This window comes from Martes martes (assembly GCF_963455335.1).
Source record: "Martes martes genome assembly, chromosome: 2".
NCBI lineage: Eukaryota > Metazoa > Chordata > Mammalia > Carnivora > Mustelidae > Martes > Martes martes.
The window spans coordinates 135,206,875-135,230,162 of NC_137889.1; the positions used below are offsets into that span (position 1 = coordinate 135,206,875).

At 36.7% G+C, this 23,288-nt stretch overlaps 1 protein-coding gene across 4 annotated transcripts in view; it reads right to left on the reverse strand.

The window, feature by feature from the left end:
• The window catches only part of ELF2 (E74 like ETS transcription factor 2), a 101,434-nt gene that overhangs the window by 57,611 nt on the left and 20,535 nt on the right, over window positions 1-23,288 (reverse strand). For all 4 annotated transcript variants that reach the window (XM_080796486.1, XM_080796488.1, XM_080796489.1 and 1 more), the window contains 2 exons: window positions 14,567-14,654; window positions 12,858-13,096 (listed from right to left, as the gene is read on the reverse strand). In XM_080796486.1, the coding sequence (XP_080652612.1) occupies window positions 12,858-12,929 (72 nt within the window). In that variant the 5' untranslated portion in view covers window positions 12,930-13,096; window positions 14,567-14,654. The remainder of the gene's footprint in view (window positions 1-12,857; window positions 13,097-14,566; window positions 14,655-23,288) is intronic.

Genomic DNA, 23,288 nt, shown 5'->3' on the forward strand with positions numbered 1-23,288 from the left:
CTCTTTGAAGTATAACCCTCAACCCACATTAGTTGTTGAATTCAGATTGGGGGATTATAGAAGACTTCCTAGAACAGGGTCCTGAATGGATGAAAAGGATTTTGATAGATGTGGAAGGCAATTGTAGGCTCATGAGCAAAAGTCATGGAAGCTTTCCCATTTGGTAATTAAGGACAAAGCAAATAATCAGAGAACTGTGAAAAGTAATGCAGAAAATAAGGCTGCAAATGGGATATATTAATTTTTGGAGCTGTTGTAACAAATTATCATAAACAGAGCTGTAATACTGCTATTAATGTCCCTGCTCATCCCCTCCCTTCTGTTCTACTGCATTCTGTATCACCTATGAGTCAATTTACCAGATCATACAGTAATTGTGCACTTCATTTTAAAAGAACTGTAAAATTATATTATTTTATATTTCCACTATCAATGTATGAGTTCCAGTGCTCTACATCCTTTCAACACATGGTATCCCTGTTTGTTTGCTTGTTTATCCAATTAGAGAGAGAAAGAGAGCACAAGCTGGGGGAGAAGCAGAGGGAGAGGGAGAACCAGGCTCCCCACTAAGCAAGGAGCCGAATGCAGGACTTGATTCCAGGACCCCTGGATCATGACCTGAGCTGAAGGCAAACGCTTAACCAACCCAACCACCCAGGCATCCCTCCAACACATGGCATCCCTGTTATTTTTATCATTCTGTGTAAGTATGTAGTAGTAGCTCCCTGTGGTTTTGTTTCCCTGATGTATTAATATTGAATTTCCTACTCTGTATGAGGCAAAAAAAAAGGGTGTTTTTATGTGCATTTATTGGCCATTCATACTATTAACCATTCAAATCTTTTCCCCATTTTAATGGATTATCTCCAACTTTTTTTTAAAGGATTTTATTTATTTCAGAGAGAATAAGAGAGAGAGAGCATGAGAGGGGGAAGGTCAGAGAGAGAAGCAGCCCCCCCACTGAGGCTCCATCCCAGGATCCAGGGATCACAACCCAAGTAGAAGGCAGACACTTAAAGGACTGAGCCACCCAGGCAGGTGCCCATCCTACCTATTATTTTATATATTCTGAATATAAATCCTTTGTCAGTATACATATTGTAAATATTTTTTCCAATCTTTGCTTTGCCTTTTCATTTTCTTAATGGAATTTTTTAAAAATTTTAAAAACATTATTTATTTGAGAGAATGAGAGCACAAGCAGGGGGAGGGGCAAAGAAAGACGGAGAAGCAGGCTCCTCACTGAGCAGGGAGCCTGATGCAGGGCTGATCCCAGGACTCTGGGATCCTGACCTGAGCCAAAGGCAGCCACTTAACTGACTGAGCCACCCAGGTGCCCTTTAATAGAATTTTTTTTTTTAAGAACAGAAGTTTTAAATGTAAATGAAATTCATCATTTTTTCTTTTAAAGCTTTTTTCATGTTTTTGTGTTCAATCTAAGAAAGCATTGCCTAATTCAAGATTGAAAAAATTTTCTCCTATGTTTTCTTCCAGAAGTTTTTATAGTTTAAACATTTAATTCTAGATCAATTTTGAGTTATTCATTGTCTATGATGTGAGAACAGATTGAGTTCATTTATTTGCGTATGGATATCCAGTAGTTCCACCATTATTTGTTTAAAAGACTATCCTTTCTCCACCAAATTACATTACCACCATTACTGAAAATTAATCAGTGTTACGTGGATCTATATTATATTCCACTGATCTACATGTCTGTTGGCATATCAAACCACACTGTCTCAATTATTGGGACTTCATGGTAAGTCTTTAAATCAGGTGGATAAGCCTTCCAACTTTGTTTTAACATATGTCTTCCAATCCATAATCATGTTGTAACGCTTCATTTATTTCTCAACAACATGTTGAGGTTGTCTGCATACAGATCTTTTATTTACTTTATTAAGCCTATCCCTGTATTATTTTGATGCTGCTAAACAGTACCTCTTCTTAAATTTCATTTTCCAGTTGTATTTTGCTTATATGAACACAATTGATTTTTATATATTCATCTGTTCTAAATTGATTAATTCTAAACGTTGTGTAGATTTCTTAGGAATTTCTATATACATGATTGTATCATTTAGAAATAGACAGTTTTACTTCTTCTTTTCCAATCCATAGGTCTTTTATTTTTCTTGCCCTGCAGCAATGTTGGCATTCCAATGTTGAATAGAAGTGGTCAGAGCAGACATCTTTGCTTTACTATCAACCTTAAAAGGAAAACATACCCCTTTTCATCTTTAAGAGTGATACTGGCTGTGGGTTTTTCACAGATGCCCTTCCTTATCAGGTTGAAGAAGTTGCCCTCATTACTAGTTTAGGGATCTGTATAATAAACAGGTGTTGAATTTTGGCAAATAGGTTTTCTGTGGCTACTGATACGATCACATGATTCTCCCTTTTTACTTTGTTAATGTGATGCATTACATTGATTGATTAAACCTACCTTGCTGGGATAAACTCCATTTGGGACATATGAACTCTATGCTTGTATTTTGTCAAGAATGTTTTTGTCTATGCCCATGAAGGATATTGTTAGTAGTTTTTTTCTCCTATGTATCTCTGGTCTTGGTATCAGAATAATGCTGGCCTCAAAATGAGTTAGGAAATGCTATGTTGTCTATTTTCTAAAAGAATTATGTAAGATTGTTATTATTTCTTGCCTAAATACTTGTTAAATCAACAATAAAACCACGGCACCTGGGTTGCTCAGTCAGTTGTCTGACTCTTGATCTCAGCTCAGGCCTGATCTCAGGGCTCTGATCTCAGAATTGTAAGTTCAAGCCTTGCCTTGGGCTCCATACTGGGCCTGGAGTCGACTTAAAAAAAAAAAAAAACGCAGGCCTAGACAATCAATAAAGCCAATTTGCTCTGGAAATTTCTTTGTGGAAAAGATTTTTCTAGGAATTCAATTTATTTTAAGATAGAGGGCTATTCAGACTTTCTATTTCTTTTGGAATGACTTTCAAGGATTTTGTCCATTTCATCTCAGTTGCCAAGCTTATTGACATAAAGTTGTTCATAATATTTAGTGTCAATACTAAGGACTCTTTCATTCCTTATATTAGTAATTTTTTAAAATATTTTATTTATTTATTTATAAAATATTTTTATAAATATTTTTTTTATTATATAAATTATTATTATATAATATATTTTATAAATATTTTATAAATATTTATAAAATATTTTATAAATATTTATTTATAAAATATTTTATTTATTTATTATTTATTTATTTATTTGAGAGAGTGCGCATGCACAAACAGGGGGTAGGGGCAGAGGGAGACAGAGAAGCAGACTACTCACTGAGCAGGGAGCCCAACGTGGGACTTGGTCCCGCGACCCTGGGATCACAAGTGGAAGCGAAAACAGAAGCTTAACTGACTGAGCCACCCTGGCGCCCTCTATTAGTAATTTTTGCCTCATGGTTTTGGTGGTGTTTTTTTTTTTTTTCTGCAGTCTACTTAAGAGATTTATCAATTTTGTTAATTTTTTCAAAGGACCAGCAGGTAGTTAATTTCTCTGATGTTTGTCCATTTTCTACCTTACTGACCTGTTCTTATTTTTATTATTTCCTTCCTTCTACTTTTGATTTAATTTGATCCTCATGTTCTAGCTTATTTGGACAAAAGCTTAAATTATTTTAGACTATACTCCTTTTCCTTTTTTTTTTTAAGATTTTATTTATTTATTTGACACAGAGAGAGAGATCACAAGTAGGCAGAGGGGCAGGCAGAGAGAGGGAGGAAGCAAGCTCCCTGCTGAGCAGAGAGCCCAACGTGGGGCTCGATCCCAGGACCCTGAGATCATGACCTGAGCCGAAGGCAGAGGCTTAACCCTCTGAGCCACCCAGGCGCCCCAGACTATACTCCTTTTCTAATTAATATAAGTTTTTAAAGGTATAAATTTCCCTCTAAGCACTGCTTTAACTACATTCCTCAAATATTGATATACTGTGTTCTCATTTTCATTTAATTAGGATATTCTCTAAATTCTCTTGTGATTTCTTTTTAATCCATGAGTTATATATAAAAGCGAGCTCTTTAACATCCAAATATTTGAGGATTTTTCAAGAGTTTTTTGTCGTTAATTTCTAACATAATTCTGCTTTGGTCAAAAACTTTCTCTGTATGATTTCAATCCTTTAAAAAGTAGATATGGGATACCTGGGTGGTTCACTCAGTTAAGCAACTGACATTTTTTTTTAACATAGACTAATATTTTATTTTATTTGGATAAAGGGATCATTTTTAATGTAAATTCAATTAATTAATGTACAGTGTATTATTAGTTTCAGAGGTAGAGTTCAGTGATTCATCAGTTCTTTATAACACCCAGTGCTCATTATATCATGTGGCCTCCTTAATGCCCATCACCCAGTTACCCCATCCCCCCTACCTGCTACCCTCCAGCAACCCTGTTTGTTTCCTATGATTAAGAGTTTCTTATGGTTTGTCTCCCCCTTTGATTCTGTCTTTTCTTTTTCCCTCCCTTCCCCTATGTGCCTGTTTTGTTTCTTAAATTCCACATGACTGAATCATATAATTCTTTCTCTGCTTGACTTATTTCACTTAGCATAATACCCTCTAGTTCCATCCATGTTCTTGCAAATGGCAAGATTTCATTTCTTTTCATAGCTGAGTAATAGTCCATTGAACACATATACCACATCTTCTTTAACCATTCATCTCCCGATGGACACCTGCACTCTTTCCATAGTTTGGCTATTGCGGACATTGCTGCTATAAGCATTGGGGTGCAGGTGCCCCTTCAGGTCACTACATTTGTATCTTTGGGGTAAATACCTAGTAGTTGCAGTAACTCTATTTTTAACTCTGAGAAACCTATTATACCATTTTCCAGAGTGGGTGTACCAGCTTGCATTCTCACCAGCAATGTGAGAACTTTCTCCTTTCTCTGCATCCTCACCAACATTTGTTGTTTCCTGACTTGTTAGTTTTAGCTCTCCTAACTGGTGTAAAGTGGTATCTCATTGTGGTTTTGATTTGTATTTCCCTGATGCTGAGAGATACTGGGCATTTTTTCAGGGGTCTGTTGGCCATTTGGATGTCTTCGTTGGAGAAATGTCTGTTCATGTCTTCTGTCCATTTCTTGACTGGATTATTTGTTCTTTGGTTGTTGAGTTTGAGAAGTTCTTTATAGATTTTGGATACTTTATCTGATAAGACATTTGCAAATATCTTCTCCCATTCTGTCGGTTGTCTTTTGGTTTTGTCAACGGTATCCTTTACTGTGCTGAAGTTTTTTATCTTGATGAAGTCCCAATAGTTCATTTCTGCTTGGGCAAGAAATCGCTGTGGCAGAGGTATCCTTTACTGTGCTGAAGTTTTTTATCTTGATGAAGTCCCAATAGTTCATTTCTGCTTGGGAGACGTGTCTAGCAAGAAATCGCTGTGGCAGAGGTCAAAGAAGTTGCTAGCTGCATTCTCCTTAAGGATTTTGATTGATTCCTGTCTCATGTTTAGGTCTTTCATCCATTTTGAGTTTATGTTTGTGTGTGGTGTAAGAAAATGGTCCAGTTTCATTCTTCTGCATGTGGCTGTGCAATTTCCCAACACCATTAGTTGAAGAGACTGTCTTTTTTCCATTGGACATTCCTTCCTGCTTTGTCAAAGATTAGTTGACTATAGAGTTGAGGGCTCTCTATTCTGCTCCATTGATCTATGTGTCTGTTTTTGTGCCAGTACCATACTGTCTTGATGATGACAGCTTTGTAATAGAGCTTGAAGTCAGGCATTGGAATGCCACCAGCTTTGGTTCTCTTTTTCAATAATCCTTTGGCTATTTGGGGTCCTTTCTGGTTCCACACAAATTTTAGGATTATTTGTTCCAGTTCTGTGAAAAATGTTGATGGCATTTTGATAGGGATTGAGTTGAATGTATAGATTGCTCTAGGTAGCATAGATATCCTAACAATATTTTTCTTCCAATCCATGAGCATGGAACATTTTTCCACTTCTTTGTGTCTTCCTCAATTTCTTTCATGAGTACTTTATTGTTTTCTGAGTACAGATCCTTTGCCTCTTTGCTTAGGTTTATTCCTAGGTATCTTCTGATTTGGGGTGCAATTATAAATGGGATCAACTCCTTAAATTTCTCTTTCTTCTGTCTCATTGTTAATGTATAGAAATGCAACTGATTTCTGTGCATTGATTTTAAATCCTGCCACTTCGCTGAATCCGTGTATGAGTTCTAGGAATTTGGGGCTGGGGCTTTTTCAGTTTTCCACATAGAGTATCATGTCATTTGCAAAGAGTGAGAGTTTGAGTTCATCTTTGCTAATCTGGATACCTTTTATTTCTTTTTGTTGTCTGATTGCTGAGGCTGACTTCTAGTACTATGTTGAACAACAGTGGTGAAAGTGGACATGCCTGCATGTTCCTGACCTTAGGGGGAAAGCGCTCAGTTTTTTCCCATTGAGAATGATATTCACTGTGGGCTTTTGTATATGGCTTTTATGATACTGAGGTATGTTCCCTCTATCCCTACACTCTGGAGAGTTTTAATGAAGAAAGGAAAGCAACCAACTTTGACTTCAGTTCAGGTTGTGATCTTGGGCTCATGGGATAGAACCCCAAGTCAGGCTCAATGAATGGAAAATCTGATTGTTTTCCCTGCCCCTCGCTCTGCCCTTCCCCTGCGCACGTGCTCTCTCTCTCAAATAAATAAAAGTATTGAGATGTGTAGATACACCTGCCTACCCAAGTTGGTGGAGCATGTAACTCTGGATCTCAGGGTTGTGAGTTCAATCCTCACACTGAGTGTAGAGATTAAAAATTAAAAAAAAAAAACCTTAAAAAAAAGTATTCAGATATATAGCCCAGCATATGACCTATCTTTGTTCACTGTCCATGCACACTCAAAATGAATGTGTACTCTGGTACTATTAGGTAGAGAGTCCCATAAATGTCCATTAGGTGAAGCTGGTTGATAATGTTGTTGAAGCCTTCTATATCCTCACTGATTTTCTAATTATCCTGTCAGCTTCTGAGAGGAATGAAACAATCTCCAACTAATACTGTGGGCTTATCTATGTTTTCTTTCTTATCTACATTTCTTTCTTTTCTGTCACTTTATGCCTTGTGTATTTTGAAGCTCTAAAATTGAGTGCATATGCATTTCTTGATAAATGATCCTTTTATCATTTATGAAATGTCTATCTTTATTCCTGGTAACATATTTTTTTAAAGATTTTATTTATTTGACAGTGAGACACAGTGAGAGAGAGAACACAAGCAGGGGTAGTGGGAGAGGGAGAAGCAGGCTTCCCACGGAGCAGGGAGCCTGATGCGGGACTTATTCCAAGGACCTGGGATCATGACCTGAGCCAAAGGCAGCCACTTAACAACTGAACCACCCAGGGCCCTATACCTAATCTATTTTTAATCTTATCCAGTGAAATTTTTACAAATAGTATGTATTTCATTTCTGGAAGTTTTGTTTGGGGTTTTTTTTTTCTTTTTTTATGTCTTTTATGGCTCTCCTCTGAGGTTCATGTTTTCTTTTAACTTCTTGAGCATATTTATAATGGCTGTTTTGAAGTTTTATCTGCTAATTTCATCATCTCTATCATTTGTTTTTCTGTCTTGATAGTTTTTTTTCCTTCAAGTTATAGGTTATATTGTACCTCTTTCTTTGCATTTAACATGGCTGGGTGTTAACATGTGTAAATTTTACACTGTTGGGTGCCATTTACATACTGTTGTAGTATTTTACTAATGTTTACTATGAAGTTTAAGTTCCTTACAGGTCAAGTGGCACCTGGCTGGCTCAGTCCGAAAAGGATCCAACTCTTGATAGCATTGTGAGTTCAAGCTCCGTGCTGGGTGTAGAGATAACTTAAAAATAAAAAAAAATTTTTAAAGATTTTATTCACTCATTTTACAGACAGAGACCACAAGTAGGCAGAGAAGCAGGCAGAGAGAGAGGAGGAAGCAGGCTCCCTGCTGAGCAGAGAGCCAGATGGGATCCCAGGACCCTGGCATCAGGACTTGAGCTGAAGGCAGAGGCTTTAACCCACTGAGCCACCCAGGCGCCCCTAAAAATAAAATCTTAAAAAAAAAATTGCTTAGGGGTCTTTTTCAAGGCCTGTTTTTTTAACTTGTTAAGGCAAGTTTGAACTACCCTTTATTTTAGGACTACTTTAGCCCTACTGGAAGGCATAACTCTTCTGAGGCTCTAGGAATGCCCTGAGCATTTAACAAGGACTCTCTCTTCTAACTGCTAAGAATTCTATTATCTCCCAGCCCTGAGTGAACTCTGATTTTTCAGTAAAGTATTGAGTTTATACTTTGCTGGTCATTCTTTGCCTGGTTTCGAGTTTATTATATCTGGGAAGCTTATTCAGCTAAAACCCAGAGTGCCTGAGGCTGCGTTTTGGTATTCTCCCTCTGGGTAGCTTCCTCCTCTCAGATACTCTGCACTTCAAATTAGTGTTTGCCTCTCCAAATTCCAAATTTTAGGCAACCCTCTTGGATACCCGTCCTCCATGGGAGCTTTGTACTATCACTTTGTTATTGCTCAATAAATTGCTCAATAAACCATGCTTTGCTGCCCCCAAACAAAAAAAAAAAAAAACAAAAACAAACAAACAAACAAAAACCCCACCAAATTCAAAACTTTATTTCCTCAGTTCAGTGACACTGTCACTCTTTGTTTGGGTTCCTTCTCCCTACACTGTGATCCAGAAAGTGGCTCCAAGCAATGAGTCAGTACAATCAGAGATCACCTGCTCTTCTCTTGGGAAGCATAGCCCTGTGCCTCCTGATGTCCAACTGTCTTAGTCCATTCAGGCTGCTGCAACAAAATACCACTATGTGGCTTATAAACAGTAGAAATTTATTGTTCACAGTTATGGGAGCAATAAGTCCAAAATCAGGGTGCCAGCATGACTGGATGAGGGTCTTTTTGTAGGTCAAAGGCTCCTTATCGTATCCTTGCATGGCAGAAGGAGAAAGGGATCTCCTGGGAGCCTTCTATAAGAGCACTAATCCCATGCATAAAGTCCCTCCCTCATGACCTAATTACATCCCAAAGGCCCTACCTCCCAATACATCATATTTGGGGGTTAGGATTCAACATATGAATTTTGTGGGGGTCACAAACATTCAGATCATAGCACCAACATTTCAAAACTGTGCTTTCACATGTTTTCATTTTTCTCCTTGTTAATGGTGGGAATAAAAATATGGTCTGTTATTCCATCACAATCTAAGTGGAAGAACTCCCAATTCTGTCGGAAAGCAGATGCTCTCTAAAATTGAATTTGCTATGTTTTTAAGTCCTCTTTTTATTTTTTTCTGCATTAACTCCCATTTCTATGAGACTTACCTGCTATACATTTCCTTTTCAAAAACTGCTGATTATTCCTACATATATACTCTTCCATACAATCTTTAGGTCCATATAATCAATTTCCCCCAAACTTGCCCTAACATTTGATAAAGACGGAATAAAATATATAGACTAACTGGAGGAAATTGACATCCTCCATAATATGGACTCCTTCCATCTCTCCTATCCAAGTACAAAGTACATCTCTTTGTTTGCTAAAGTCTTCTTTCACGTACCTCAGTACCATTAATTCATTGTCTTGAAAGAAGTCCCATTATCTTTTACACTTATTCCTCAATATTTTATATTTGTTTGTTAATTTTCTGAAAGGAACCTTATTTTCCATTATCTTTTCTAACTAGCCCCTTACAAAAGAAAGCTAGATATTTTTAATGTTAATTTGTACCCACCAAATTACCAAGCACTCTTACTCGTTCTAATTGGTTTTCACGGACTTCCTCTGGTTTTCCTAAGTAGAGAATCATATTATCTAAAGATGGTAATCTGGTCTTCTTTCCAGTGTTTATATATTTTTTCATTGTCTTGTCTGATTACAGGAAAATATTAAATAATAGTTACAGTAGTGCCCATACTTATCTTCTTTCCAATTTTTTTTTCTTTCTAATTTTAAAGGAAATACTCCAGTACTTCACCATTAAACAGGATTCTGGCTATTGATTTGTAACAGTTACCTTTTATAATGTTACAGAAATATGTATCTGTATTTATATTATCAGGACTTTTAATCAGGAATGGATATTCAATTTCATAAAATCTCATTTTATCTGGTATTTTATCCCTATTAATATATCATAGGTCATGTATCTTATTAGTAGGGATATATATATTGTTACCCTTGTGTATCTAAAACCTATTTAGTACTGAATTTAATATATGACTGCATTTTATATATTTATTACTATTCCATTTTTTATTTTTGCATCTATACTCATTAGTAAGACTGTAGTTGGCATCTTTGGTTTTTGGTCTCTTTGCCAGAAATATACTTATTCTAATTTTATCAAATGCATTACTTTTATAATCAGGAATAAAGTTAAAAAAAATAAAGCCTAAAAATCATCAATAACACTCCAAATGCCCACAATTTTCAAACATTTATTTTTTTCTTCAGATTCTGGAACTAGGATTATAAAATTTTGACAGGTCATTTTTTCATCCCACCCTACATTCTAGAGTATAGATATTAAATCTATCTTTCACATACACTATCCTCAAAATTCCCTTTGTAATATTAGGTGACATTTCAGATACTAGTTACTTTCCAATTTCTTCCTGGAGTTCTCTTTCCCCAGATGTCTCTATTTCTACAGCTCAATCCCTTACTTTATTTACATCTAAACTAAAATGTACCTCCTCAAGGGCACCTAGGTGGCTCAGTCAGTTAACTGTCTGCCTTCAGCTCAGGTCATGATCCCAGGGTCCTGGGATCAAGCTTCATGTCAGGCTCCTTGAGCAGGGAGCTTGATTCTCCTTCTCCCTCTGCTGCTCCTCCTGCTTGTGTTCTCTCTCCCTCTCAAATAAATAAACAAAATCTTAAAAAATTAAAAAATAAATAAAATGCTACCTCTGCAGAAAAAGCTTCTCTGACCACCCTAACTAAAATATCCCCTATCAGCTCTCCATCTAACTCTAGCCCCAATTTATTCTTCATAGCCATTCTGAAATATTTCATTCCCAGTGCCTCGAAAAGTACTTGGCGCACAGCAAGTAATCAATTAATATTTGCTGAAGGAATAAATAAGTGAAAGTAAGTGGGTATCTCATAGTATAATTTGAAGAAAGAGTTCCCCAAGAATAATTTCCCCCATTCTAGTGCCATACCACCTAAAATGCCTGTGACTACCCATAGGCTACCTACCACATAAATCATTAATCAATAATGCTTTGGGGTAAAATGACTTCATCTATCAGATTCTTTCTTCCATAACAATTAGTTCTCCAGGCCATGAACACCTGGGTTCCATGTAAAGGAAGAAAAATACAGTGTCTTCCAGAAACAAACTGTTGTACTCTTTTTCCCATAATAATGATACCAAACGAGCACAAGGTAAATATACTCTATTACTCTTGGTGGTTCCCTTCTGAGGGTTAAATAGAACAAAGTAAAATTATATAACAAAGAGAAAGCACTGGAAAAAGAAGTAATAATTGGTCTGAGTGATGTGAAGGGGATGGAAGTCCCCAGAGTCTCTAGTCTCTTTGGGGAGTCATATCTAGAAGTGATCATATAGGAAGTGAATCTTCAAGGAACAAACAGAAACTGATTATGAGAATTACTGATTATGAGAATTAAGTACAGCTGTGGCTTCTCTTAACGGACCTTAAATCAGTTTTAGATTCAAACACAGTAAGAACATTCTGGTTACCAAGTCCACCAAGAACAAAGAAAAGGTAGTACCTTCATTTTATCCCCTTCCCACTGAATTTAACTATAGTTACCTTGGAAGACTGAACAGACAAAAACAAGCAAGAAAAAGAAGCAGACTCCAGAATACACAGCCCAATATCCTAACATTTCCTGGTTCTGTCACTAGTCTACTATGCTGGTACTAAGGACCAGTAACAGGAATATCTTCCACAGAATAGAGAGAAAACAGATTTTTAAAATACAGCCAACTCTCCATTTGCCCATCTCATCTCTGATCAAATATTTGTCCATTGTTATGACAGCACTAATATATTTTAATTTAGATCCTTCCCAATATTTCAGTCTTCACTGAATGGAGGGAACAGAAGCCAGGCCTTGGAAGTCCTCATGTTTCTGGTACTGTTATTTTTCTACTCCTATCTCCTATTCTTTAATGTTATCAGTAATAAGAAAATAACCAAATATGCTAATGATGCAGAGTTCTACATGTAAAACATTTCAAAACCTTTCTTTCTGATTTACAAATCACCCAAATTCTTAATTGTATGTGTGTGTATATATATATATATACACACACACATACATACACATATATATACATACATACACATATATATATATATGGGATTAAAATATGATAGTTCTCCATGCTGAATTAGATATAATAAAATAACCAAAAAGCACAGATGACAACTAAAGGAAATACAAAATTCTAATTTAAGATGAAGCTAATTTATGTATTTAGGTACTGTATTTACCTACAGATTCTGTAATCCAAAACAATGGATTTTTATCAGGAATTAAAACCTATGTCAATACTTTGTGTTCTTTCTTTTAATTTTTTCCTCCCAGTTCATTCCAATACATGCATGTTTCAAAAACTCAGATGAGCCTGGCATTACCTACCTCAACCTTCTACTACCTAAATTATGTGAGGGCACATAATATGTACATGTACAATTTCATGCATTGTACATTTCTACTAAAATATACATGTTTAAATATATATATATGTGTATATATATATGTGTTTCCCATTAGTTTCAAAATGAGTTCATATACTGATTTCTGTGAACAAAACAGTAATGTAATACATGGGATGCCTAACCTCTTGATTTTCTACTCCATTGCTGGAAAGCTCCAAAACAGAACCTCCATTGTCAACCACTGCTGATGTCATTGTTATTCCCTGAGGAAGCTTCAAACGCTATTCATCAATGTAATTTAAAGGTTCATAGATGACTGCCAGTGTTACAAGTTTGCATTATCATGTTCTAAAAGTCAATAGACATGGAGTGAAGGAGATATCCAGAAATCCAGTCTTCTAAAGATGATTAACCAGAGGGCCTAAAAAGAGGAAGAATTTGAAAAGTTATTAAAAATATACAGGAAGGATATAAAACACAATCTATTTTACAATTTAATCTTTGACACTTCTGTAAACTAAGAAAAAGGAGCTAGACTTACAAAGCCCCGTGTCAAAAGAGGGCAGTAATGAGCACTCTACTTCTTAAAGCTGTCAAGTTCATCAACAATTTATTGCAATCAAGTTATTGCACATAGATGACTTTATGATACTTACATTCTAACGGATAAAATGTTATAACTTTCTCTTTTTATGAAGATGTACTTTATTTCTGAAATATTTCCATAGAAATTTTAAAATCTTTTATACATTGATAACAAAATATGCTAAATCAAGACAACTTCTAAAATTATTTGCTTATTTACCAAATTAAAAGATTTATTGGTCTGTAAATATTTCATTCTTCCTTGGCTCCATTGGTTTCTTTATTTGATTAATATAATTAGACATGTCTTTTGCTTATGGTAGCAATCTCATTTTGTGTTCATATTCTGAATACTCTACAAGGACTATGGATTAATTCGAGTTATATATTTAAACTTTCAAATAGAGTAGTTTAAAAATAAAATAGCAAAATCACCTGGAATGCCTTTAATATTACTTTATCATGCTTTCCTCAGTAGTTTTTGGGGTTTTTTTGCTATCGGTTAAAAATTCATTATAGCAGCAGTCCCTGAGTGGCTCAGTGGGTTAAGCATCTGACTCTTCAGTTTTGGCTCAGGTCATAATCCCAGGATCACAAGATCAAGCCCCATGTGGGGCTCTACTCTCAACAAAGAGTCTGCTTAAGATTTTCTCTCCCCCTCTTCTCTGCCCCTCCCCACCACTTGTGCTCACGCTCCCTCTAAAATAAATATATATATATTTTTTTAATTTCAATATAGGAAATCATTTCAAGTAAACATAATTCAAGCCTTTTTCCTAGTAGTGATGAATGTTGATATATACATATCATCTAGATTTATGCATTAGATTATTCCTATAAAGTTATATTTTATTTGATTTTATGTAGGTTATATTTTTCATAAAAGAATTAAAGATTTATTTGTTACAGATTTTCATATAAAAATTAAATAATGCAGAAAAATTAAGCATATTTAAATAGAAATGAATATACATTTCTAATAAATCATTCCATTAATATCATGCCCTTTATTAAATTTGACCCCTGGCACTATACAGATATGAAAATAAAATAAAGAATTTCCATAAATTTATACAATAAAAGAAATACCTGGAAAAAAAGCAGAAATTTCACACCTTCTAAAATTCATTCAGGACTATTAGTATTCTTTTGGATAGGATGTATTTGTATTTTAACAACAAAAATTAGTAAAAATCCACAGTTCATATCACACTAAAGCTCACTACTATCATAAAAGGTAATGACTATTTTCAATATCCGTTTTCTTAACACTTAGGTAATAATAGCAGAAATAAAGTTTACTTACAATTTGAATGTTAAGTAGTGTAATCATCCTTCACTATTTTCACAAGTTGGCAAGAGCTAAAATATAAACCAGCAGTTCTTTGGAACTACTATGTGGGGGAAAAAAGACAGTATTAATATAATTCTATTTGAAAATATTTTACCCAAAATAGGTGTGATTCAGATAATATGTACTTCTTACAATAAGCCATCTCCAAATCCTGACAACACACATTATATAATGAACATAACAAAGGAATTATTTCTAGGCTATTGAGGAATCAGAAATCTTTATCAAACTTAAAATTTTAAGTCACCACTAAACTGTCAAATTATTGAATACAGACAGACCCAACATGCTATGGCCTAGGCCTCATACCATGGGCTGTATTTCAAGTAACCAACAGGATTTTAACATCTGGCTGCAGGCATAAACCCTAATGCCCAGGATTATAAAATCAGGTTTAAAAACCCTAACCCAAAAACTACTGTAACACAAAATCAATGATATGCTGCCTATTAAGTCACGTTCCTGCTCTCTCACTCTCCACACCTAGCTTCCATACACATCCAAACATCCCGAGCCTCCTCAAACAGCCCGCTCCCTTCAGAGACTAATCGAACGACCTATGTACTGGATGTTAGGTCTTGCTGCGTCAATTATTCCCTCCTTTTCCTTAACCTTCTCTTACAACATCAGGTCCTTCCCCTCAAAATGGCAGGATCTGTAAGACCCTTTCATCTTAAACACAGGAAAGTCATCCTCCATGACCCTGCAAAGCCCTCCACCTACTGTTCTAGTTTGCTCCTTTCTGAGATGAATCTAGGGGGAAATCTCCTATCTTCTGTCTCCACTTCCTAATTCCTCAGGTGTTCCTCCTTTTATGGAAGTTTGGCATCTATCACCACCAAATGAAACTTTTACCTAATTCCGATTGTCAGTCAAATCCAATGGATATATCTGTTTTCACAGGACTTGATGTCTCTTTAAGTATTTGACACTACTGATCATTCCCTCCTTGGAACTCTATCTTGAATTTATCTTCTCCCTCTCTAACTACTCTTTTTCAATTCCCTCCTGTAGGCCAACCCCTAATTTTCGGGGACTTGGAGCAAGAGTACAAATGGAAGCCTACATTCTACGTGTCTAAATATTTTAAAGTTATAAATCAAGCTAACAAGCTGTTAAATTATTATTCTATCCTCCCATCTTGACATATATACTTTTATAACAACCTAAAAGGCTAAGTTCTGATTTGGAATTCTCAAACTCCCTCAAGTTCAATAGTGGCATGGGAGTCACTCAAATTCTTTGGGAGCCTTCCCCTTTCTCTCCTCCCACCTTTAGTCCCACTCCATTTAATAAGGAGCCTCATACGTATACATGTCAACATCCCATCCCACAAGTCCAAGTTCTGGCCACATGCCTGCACACAGCAGTTGCTTGGTCATCACTTAAGCCTAGAGAAGCCCATACATGTGTTCAGTCAAGAGAGGAGAGAATCAGAGAAGAGGATTTTGAAGGGCTACATGCGCAGGGAATTCTGGGGTTCAAATACTCAGAACTTAATGTAGAAATGGGTACCAAACGAATGAGTTTCCTTGTGCACCCCCCCCCCCACACACACACCCATATCCTCATTCTATCAGGAGGGGTAAAACTCAACAAAGGCCCAATGAGGACCTCTGATGCATAAGTCCTAGGTTCCTGCTTAGCAAAGTCAAAGAACAGTGCTTACATGGAGGTGTTTCCAGAATCCCATCCCTAATCCTCTTCTGACTCTTTATACTTTCTCTAAGCTATCTCATGTACTGCCATGGCTTCATGCAAATCTTTCTTCCACTCTAAACCATTTTAATAGGTTCTGGTTTGTCTACTAGACAGTTTCTTTCTTTCTTTCTTTCTCTTTTTTAAAGATTTTATCTATTTATTTGAGAGAGAGAAAGAGAGGACACAAGCGAGGGGAGTGGCAGAGGGAGAGGGAAAAGTAGGTTCCCCTGTGAGCAGGGAGCTCAATGAAGGGCTCGATCTCAGGACCCCAGGATCATGACCTGAACTGAAGGCAGACACCTAAATGACTGAGCCACCCAGGCACCCCTGTCTACTAGACACTTTCTTGCCTCTACTTCTTTGTGAAATTAAATAGGGCATAAATAAATAGCAAGCATCTATTCCAAGATATCCCAGGCACTCCATTAATTAATTTAGTCATTCAACAAATATTGAGCACCTATTACATGCTAAAAGTTTTCAGTGCTAGAGGTACAGCAGTGAATAAAGCAAAAATCCTCATTCTTATGGATCTTAAATTCCAGTGGGAAGAGATGAAAATAAAATATGTTTAGTATACATGTAGATGGTGACAAAGGCTAAGGAGACAAATGAATCAAAGGGAAAGAACATTCAGCAGGGAAGAGAACTATAATTTCAAACTAGGTTGTCAGAGAAGGATTCACTAAAAAAGTGACATATGAGTAAAGATCCGAAAGTAGGGAGTGAGCTGTGCCAATGACTGGGGGAAGAGCCCTCTAGTCAAAGGAAAGGGAAATACAGTAACTTCAGGATGGAGTACACCTGATTAGTTCAAGGATCAGCAAGAAGGGCACTGTGGCTGGAGTGAAGTGAGCAAAAAGAAGAAAGAACAGAAGAAAATGAGAGAGAAAGGGGAGGGGGACATGTAGGCCCTCCTTGAGGTCTGGGACTTTTACTCCAGGAAAGAAGAGTTTTATGCAGAGATGGATGATTTGATTATTATAGGAATCATTCAGAAGCTGGGTTGAAAACAGACAAGGGGACAAGGGCATAAACAGGAAGGTCAGTCAGGAAGTTACTATAATAATTAGGTGAGAAATGATAGTGGTTAGGACCAGAGCGGTAGGTTCTGGAGAGGGTGAAAAGTGGTCAACTGTTGGATATATTTCAAAAGTAAATGGACAAGATTTTATAGCAATGTGAATATGGATATGAGATAAAAAGAAGAATCAAAAATGAATCCAAAGATAGTAGTCGGAGCACAATGGAATAGCCACTAAATGGGCTAGGGAAAAGTGTGGGAAGAGAAGTTCAATGTGTCTCAAACTAAACCCACTTTTTCCTCTGCTAGGAAAATGTACTACCTCTCCTATTGTGCTTAGCTAAGAAAGCTACCCTAACACCCACACAAGTTATCTAAAAAGTAAAGTTCCTAAAGTTCAGAGTTCCTGAAAAACCATCATACTCTCTCATTGTTGACCCCATCTCTATAATCTCATATCCTCTAGCCAAGGTCTTTTTTTTTTTAAGTTTATTTATTTATTTGACAGAGAAAGAGAGAGCACAAGCAAGGGAGCAGCAGGCAGAGGGAGAGGAAGAAGCAGCCTCCCCACTGAGCAGACCCTGGAGTCATGACCTGAGCGGAAGGCAGATGCTTAACCAACTGAGCCACCCAGGTGCCCCTCAATATCACTTTCTATTACTCTCCTCCCCCATCCACACATGTACCTCCCTCATAAAAATGTCAGGGAAATAACAGCTTCCAGCAGATCCTTCACTTGGTACCTCTTATCAATCTTTTTTTTTTTTTAATTTTTTTTTTAAATTTATTTATTTGTTAGAGAGAGAGCGAGTGAGCACAGGCAGACAGAGTGGTAGGCAGAGGGAGAAGCAGGTTCCCTGCCGAGCAAGGAGCCCGATGTGGGACTCAATCCCAGGACACTGGGATCATGACCTGAGCTGAAGGCAGCTGCTCAACCAACTGAGCCACCAGGCGTCCCCCGGTACCTCTTATCAATCTTAAAGCACAACACCTATGCCTTTCTTTCAAGGTCCTCTAAAATCCTGCTCCTCTTTACCTTCCTAATCTTACTTCCGACTACTTTCCCAAAGTACCAAATTTTAAAAATCTGTGTTTTGTATCACCTAAACCAGTGCCTTTCATACAGCAGATACACAGTAAAGATATGACGAATACAAGAATAAATAAACATGTTCCAATCAGAAAAGTATCTTCACTGTTCACTACACATACCATGCTCATCCCCATCCCATCCCTTTGCTAGTCCTCTTCTCTCACCCTCTTCTTTGATTATTCAAATTCCACCTGTTCCTCAAGGACAAATTTTTCCCTACAATGACATTACCTCTTTCCTATCTCTTACTATACCAGTTCTTTCAATAATATTTATTGAGCACTTACTATATACCAAATACAGAACTATGCCAGAAACACAAAAATAGTCAGGACTCAGCCTTCAAACAGCTTAAAGTCTGGTAAGGAGAAACAACATAGAAACAATTACAATAATGTAAATGTCATTAAAGAAACTACAAAGTACAATGGGAATATAAAAAAAGGAACATCCAAGTCGACCTCAGGGAGTTCTACAGAGACTTCAGAAAGAAGCCATCATTTACTCTGGGACTAGAAGACAGGATAGAAATTGACATAGCAATAAGAAGAGAAACAACTCTGAATAATAAATGTTATTCTCAGGACTGAAAAAAAACTGCAAAATGATAAAAACTTAAGTATCACTCAGAAGTACATTCTGCTCAGACTGTAATTTAGTTGCTTAGAGTACAAATCACACTCTCGTCAGAAACAGTTTATGTGTATGACTTTATTTATATAAAGTACAAAAAACAAGGAAAACCTAAACTATGATATTAGAAATAGGATACTATGGGCAACTGCCTGGCTAGCTCAGTCCATAGAGCTGGACACTCTTAGAAATAGGATACTATGTTACAAAGGGTGAATATCACTAATATATAAAGAACACTTAAAATAGAGGAATAAAGGACCAAAAAACCCAAGGGAAAAATAGAGAAAACAAGTAAACATACAATTCACTAAAGCAGATATAAAAATGGCCCTTAAACATACGAAAAGATGTTCAAATTCACTCATAGGGAAATACAAATTTTTTATAAACCTTTTTAAATAAGAGAACTTTTCTCTCAAGTTGATGAGAATTAAATTAAATTAAACTAAATTATGACTTACATTCTTTTGATAAAGCTGTGCACTTATACATTGCTGGTGGGAATGCAAACTGATATAATTTGGTAATATCTAAGCAAATTATATACACACTTTTTTAAAAGAGCTTTTTTATTTTTTTTTTAAGATTTTATCTATTCATTTGACAGGAAGAGAGAGAGAGAGAAAGCACAAGTAGGGCAGAACGGCAGAGGGAGACAGAAAATCAGGCTCCCCGGTGAGCAAGGAACCTGATGCAGGGTGATCCCAGGACCCTGAGATCATTACCTGAGTTGAAGGCAGACGCTTAACCGAATGAGCCACTCAGGCGCCCCTAAAGAGCTTTTTAAAAAAAAAAAATTTTTTTTATTTAATTGTGGTGGGGGCAGAAGTAAAGAATCTCAAAGCAGACTCTCTGCTGAGCATGGATCTCAATCTCACAACCCTGAGATCATGACCTGAGCCAAAATCAACAGTTGGATGCCTAACCCACTGAGCCACCCAGGCGCCCCTTATAGAGCTTTACTGAGATATAACTGACATTTCATTCAGTTTGCCCATTTAAAGTATATAACTTGATGGTTTTTAGTGTATTAAGAAGTACAATCATCAACAGAATCTAATTTTAGAACATTTCCAGCACAAACACCCCCCAAAAAAAGTCCCATGTGCATTAGCAGTCACTCCCCAATCTTTCCCAACCCCTAGTCCCTGACAACCATTAACTTACTTTCTTTTTTTTTTTTTTTTAAAGATTTTATTTATTTGACATAGAGAGAGATCACAAGTAGGCAAGAAGCAGGCAGGGGGTGGGGAAGCAGGCTCCCTGCTGAGCAGAGAGGCCAATGCGGGGCTCAATCTCAGGACCCTGAGATTGTGACCTGAGCCAAAGACAGATGCTCAACCAACTGAGCCACACAGGCGCCCCCATTAACCTACTTTCTATCTCTAGAGATTTGCTTGTACTGGCCATTTCCTATAAATAGCTTTATATAACATATGGACTTTTGTGACTCGTTTCTTTCACTAGGTATAATGTTTTCAATATTCATCTATGTGTAACGTGTGTTAGTGAAGCAACATAGGGATTATGAATGTTACTCCTTCATGCAGTCAAAAATCCAGATATAAATTTTCACTTGACTACTAAGAGCCTACTATTGACTGAAAGCCTTACCAATTATATAAACAGTCAATTAACACATATTTTGTATGCTATATGTATTACATATTTGATTCTCAGAAGAAGTTAGAGAAAATAAAATGTTAAGAAAATCATAAGGAAGAGAAAATACATTTACAGTAGTGTATTTATTGAAAAAAAATCGTGTGTAAGTAGACCCATGCAGCTCAAACTGGTGTTACTCAAAGGTCAACTACATTCCATTTTGTTGCTGAATAATACTCTATTGAATAGATACATCATATTTTATTTATCCATTCGTCAGTTGATGCAAATTTGGGTTGTATTCTACTTTATCACTATTGTGAATAATGCTGCTATGAAAATTCATGTACAAATTTTTATGTGGACATATACTTTCATCTCTCTTGGGGATATACCCAGGCATGGAATTGCTGAAACATATAGTAACTCTATATTAACATTTTGAAAAACTTTTTTCCAAAGTAGCTACACCATTTTACATTCTCATCAGCACTCTATAAAGATTCTAATTTCTCCACATCTCCATCAACACATGTTGTAGGTAATCTGTTATGCAGCAATAGATAATACATCATCCTGGTAGATATAACAACGATCATTCGATAAAACTTTATAATTAAAGGGGCGCCTGGGTGGCTCAGTCAGTTAAGCCTTTGCCTTCAGCTCAGGTCATGATCCCAGGGTCTTGGAACTGAATCCCAAGTTGGGTACCCTGCTAAGCAGGGAACCTGCTTCTCCTTCTGCCTGCCACTCCCCCTGCTTATGTGCTCATGCTCTTGTTTGCTCTCTCTGAAAAACAAAAACAAAAACAAAAACAAAAAAACAGGATGCCTGAGTGGCTCAGTCGGTTAAGCATCTGCCTTTGGCTCAGGTAATGATCCCAAGGTCCTGGGATGGAGTCGCACATCAGGTTCCCTGCTCAGTGGGGAGGTGCTTCTCCTTTTGCCTGCTTGTGTGCTCTCTGACAAATAAATCAAATCTTTAAAAAATAGTTTAAAAATTTTTAAAAACCTTCAGTGACTCCCTTTCCTCTTTGGACTAAAATCTAAATTCATTAACATGAGATACACTTTTAAAAAAAAGAAAAGAAAAAGAAATAAACTTTATAATTAAAAACAATGCAGCCAAAACTCAATGATAAAATATTTAAAACTTTCCCCTGAAACTGGGACCAGAAAAACTGTATCTACAATTACTACTTCAATTCAAACTTCACTAGCAATCCTGACCTGTAAAGTTTGATAAGAAAAAATTAAAAGGTATAAGAAATGGAAAGGAAGATAGTTAGCTATCATTGTTTGCAGATAAGACTATCTACACAGGGCGCCTGGGTGGCTCAGTGGGTTAGAGCCTCTGCCTTCAGCTCAGGTCATGATCCCGGAGTCCTGGGATCGAGCCCCACATCGGGCTCTCTGCTCAGCGGTGAGCCTGCTTCCCTTCCTCTCTCTGCCTGCCTCTCTGCCTACTTGTGATCTCTGTCTGTCAAATAAATAAATAAAATCTTTAAAAAAAAAAAAAAAGACTATCTACACAGAAAATCCAAAAGAATCTTCAGATATCAGAGTGTTTGCAAAGTATATGGATGTAGATCAATACATAAAAATCAACTGTTTTTCTATACAGAAGTGACAAACAGAAAATGTAATCTTTAAGAAGGATAAACCAGCAACAAACAGAAAATGTAATCTTTAAAAAGGAAAGCAGGCACCTGGGTGGCTGAGTCGGTTAAGCATCAGCTCTTGGTTTCAGCTCAGGTCATATCTCAGGGTCCTGAGATCCAGCTTCATGTCAGGCTCCACACTGAGAAGCGAGCATGCTTAATTAAGATTCTCTCTCCCGGGGCGGGGGGTTGGGGGGGGTGGGCACCTGGGTGGCTCAGTGGGTTAAAAGCCTGTGCCTTTGGCTCAGGTCATGATCTCAGGGTCCTGGGATCGAGCCCTGCATTGGGCTCTCTGCTCAGCAGGGAGCCTGCTTCCCCCCTCTTTCTCTCTGCCTGCCTCTTTGCCTACTTGTGATCTCTATCAAATAAATAAAATCGTTAAAAAAAATTTTTTTTAATTCTTTTAAATATTTTTTTAAATATTTTTAAAAAATAAAAAAATTCAGCCCGGTTCCCTCTCTCACTCTCAAAATAATAATAATGATAATAATCTTACAAATAACTAAATAGGGTAACATAATCACAAAAAGTACAAGATACCTAAGATTCAATCTAACAAAAAATACACAAAGACCTCTCTGGAGAAAATCATAAAATGTATTGAAAGGAATTTAAAAAGTCTTATGTATTTGTAGAGAAAACCATGCTCACAGAAAGGAAGGCTCAATATTTTAAAGACGTCAATTCTCACCAAATTCATCTAACAAATTCAATATATTTCCAGCCAAAAATCCCAAAAGGGCTTTATTTTTTTTTAATTTTATTTATTTATTTATTTGACAGATAGAACACAAGTAGGCAGAGGGAGAGGGAGAAACAGGCTCACCGCTGAACAGAGAGCCCAACGTGGGTCTCGATCCCAGGACTCTGGGATCATGACCTGAGCCAAAGGCAGAGGCTTAACCGGCTGAGCCACCCAGGGGCACCTCAAAAGGGTTTTATTAAAAAAAACTTA